Source organism: Asparagus officinalis, chromosome 8 (genome assembly GCF_001876935.1).
Source record: "Asparagus officinalis chromosome 8, Aspof.V1, whole genome shotgun sequence".
Lineage (NCBI taxonomy): Eukaryota > Viridiplantae > Streptophyta > Magnoliopsida > Asparagales > Asparagaceae > Asparagus > Asparagus officinalis.
In genome coordinates, this window is record NC_033801.1 from 32,209,718 (window position 1) to 32,212,654 (window position 2,937).

Here is a 2,937-nt window from a genome sequence, read left to right on the forward strand (position 1 = left end):
GCGAACGGAGTTAGACAATCCGCATGCTAGCCCGACTCAAACGGTAGTCGGTAAAGGCTAATCAAACCCGTTGAAGGCTGGGGGTTAGCCAAAAATCCTAAAGTCAACACCTAACACGTGTCGCCGGGTAGCCTGCAGATACACTGCTGTGTATCTGCAGCAGATACACACTGCTGTGTATCTGCAGCAGATACAGTCACATATATGCAATTTGATTTTATTTCTGTATCATACCTTTAGTAAATCATCCAGACTTCATTTGCAATAATCCATATCAAAGATAGAATTGCTTTTATGCTATAATCTTACTTTTATTTTGTTTTTATTTGTTTCTTAAATATATCTACTTTTGCATTGTCGACTTACAGTTGACTACTTTATATTGTGTAGAATCGAGTCATCCAGGAGGCAACCTTATCAGGGGTCGATTCAGCCACAGAGGACGATGCACTTTGTTTCACCCAGATGTTAGATTCCCTGCACGGAGGGCATCACGGCGGTTATGAAAGAGGCATGGGCATTGGTGCCACTCGGACTTACTTGAGGACGTCCTCCATACCGGAAATCGACACTTCTAATCAGGAACTACGTCGCGAGGTGGCTGATCTTAGAGCTCGGGTAGCTGAGATGGATAGTCTCAGGGAGGAGCTTAGGGAGGAGCTTAGGGAGGAATTTAGGTCTCAGATGCATTTGATTACTAACAATATGGTACATACACACTCTCGCATACACATGTACATTGGCACAAATATGCATACATCTTATACACGTAAATATACGCATAGACTTAACACTCAGACAATTATACACTCATACATTGCTACTATTTTATAGGTTAATTCTCAGGGCGCTCGTTCTGCTCCCACTCGTAGTGATCCATCAGCTTTTACGCGACCGGCTCCAATTCATCAGCCCGCTACCGATATACCTCATTCTGCTCGTCCTGCTTCGACTGCAAACACTTCTACTTCCAGTGCTCAAGGTTTGTCACATGAGAATATTGCTAGGATATTTGCAGACTTAAGGCGTTCGGGCTTGTCCCAAGAGGATATTCTTCGAGGAATTTCTTCTGTTCATTGATTGGATGAATTAGACTATTCCTATCTTATATTTTGGATGTATGAGACATTTTGGATATTAGAGACAAATATATAATATTGGATGCTTTTCATTGTGAAATATTGAGTAATTATTGTGCATTTATCTCTAATATTGCATATTGAGTAATTATTGTGTATTTATATATATAATATTGAATATTTAGCATCGCTTGAGATATTTTTGTGTATGTATATGTTTTTAATTCATTGTGTAAAATGTGTATATTAAATGTAAACAGGTAAATAAATAAAATAGTTGAAATGGAAAAAAAAATTAAAATTAATAGGCCAAACGGTTAAAACCGTTTGGCCAAATATTTTTCCCAAACGGGTACACTTGTTTGGGACAGCGATATATGCCAAACGGTTTCAACCGTTTGGCATATACTGAGGTCCCAAACGGGTGTACCCATTTGGGACAGCGTTATATGCCAAACGGTTGAAACCGTTTGGCATATATCGCGGTCCCAAACGGGTGTACCCGTTTGGGACAAGTTCCAAACGGGTTCAACCGTTTGGGACTAGTTCCAAACGGGTGTACCCGTTTGGGCTACCGTTGGGGAAAAGTTATCCCCAATGGCTTTAGCCCAAACGGGTGTTTTTTCTCGTCCAAACGGTTATAACCGTTTGGGAGGGGGTTTTCCCAAACGGTTCCAACCGTTTGGGCAGGCCAATTTTGTACTAGTGTTAAAATCTCAAGCGGAAACATATATATCAAAATACTATAAAAATTAGCGTAGACAACCCGAGAAAAAGAAGAAGCTTAAAAAAATCCTTGCAAAAAAGACCTTTATGCTCCACTTCCTATGCCAACCATCACGTGCTTGCCGGCACCATAGTGACAACACTATTCTCTTCATTCCTTCAATATTCATGGCATGTAGGTAGGGGATTATCTAACATGGACTAGCTTTAGCGCCTTTGCAGCTTAGCCTACATTAGAACTTGTCTGTTCCATGACAAAATGAGTTGTAGAATTAATGATATCACCAAAATCTCATCTTTTGTCCTTAAATATATTGTTATTCCTTGTTAACCAAATGCACCAACATATAGATGGAAAAAGAACATTCCGTTGCAACTTATCTCTGGCTGATATTAATTAAGGAATTTCCCTTGACATGTAAGGAGCTTTGAAAACTTATCCCTGGCTAATATTAAGAATATTCCATGAAGGAGGATGGCCAAGATGAGTACACAAAATGAGCTATGAAAACTTCCCACAATTAGAGGAAAAGTTACAAGAAAAGAATGAATGCTCGTCAAACATTTCTTGTTTTCCTGACATGAGGGGAAGATCAAGATAATTTATAGGAAGAGATTCCAATTTGCACTCAAGGCATGCAACAAGACCTGATCCTCTATTGGGAAGTTTGCCAAAGTAGACAAGAGAGGTCTTTGCATAGTCCATGCTCAAGTCAGAAACTCTCTCAAAAAAGCAGAAGATTGTCTTGAGCATGGCAATGTCATGATAAAAAAGTTTAGAGAATATGAGGGCGTCATCAACAAATTGCAAGAATCTCACTTTATTAAACTCACCAAACATATGAGAAGCTTACACAATCAAAAGTTTTTTGGAAAATCAATCTTGATCAAGCAACATCCTTTTTTTCAAGCTACATCTATGGCTAACCTCATGAGCTATCATAATAGAATCCATAGTGGATATACCACTTCTGAAAGCTGATTGAGATTGGTCAATGAACGAAGGGGGAATAGTAGATTACCTATTTGCAAGAACTTTTTTAAAGATCTTGAAAGAATAATTTAGAAGACTGATAGGCCTATAATCTTTGACAGATGAAGCACCATGAACTTTGGGAATAAGGATGATGCT

At 38.9% G+C, this 2,937-nt stretch overlaps 1 protein-coding gene across 1 annotated transcript; it reads left to right on the forward strand.

Annotated features, from left to right (window-relative positions):
• LOC109821985 lies at positions 270 to 1,177 on the forward strand. The gene is made up of 2 exons (XM_020388138.1): positions 270 to 708; positions 835 to 1,177. Exons 1-2 carry the CDS (start codon positions 466 to 468, stop codon positions 1,078 to 1,080), a joined length of 489 nt encoding a protein of 162 aa, XP_020243727.1. The 5' UTR covers positions 270 to 465; the 3' UTR covers positions 1,081 to 1,177.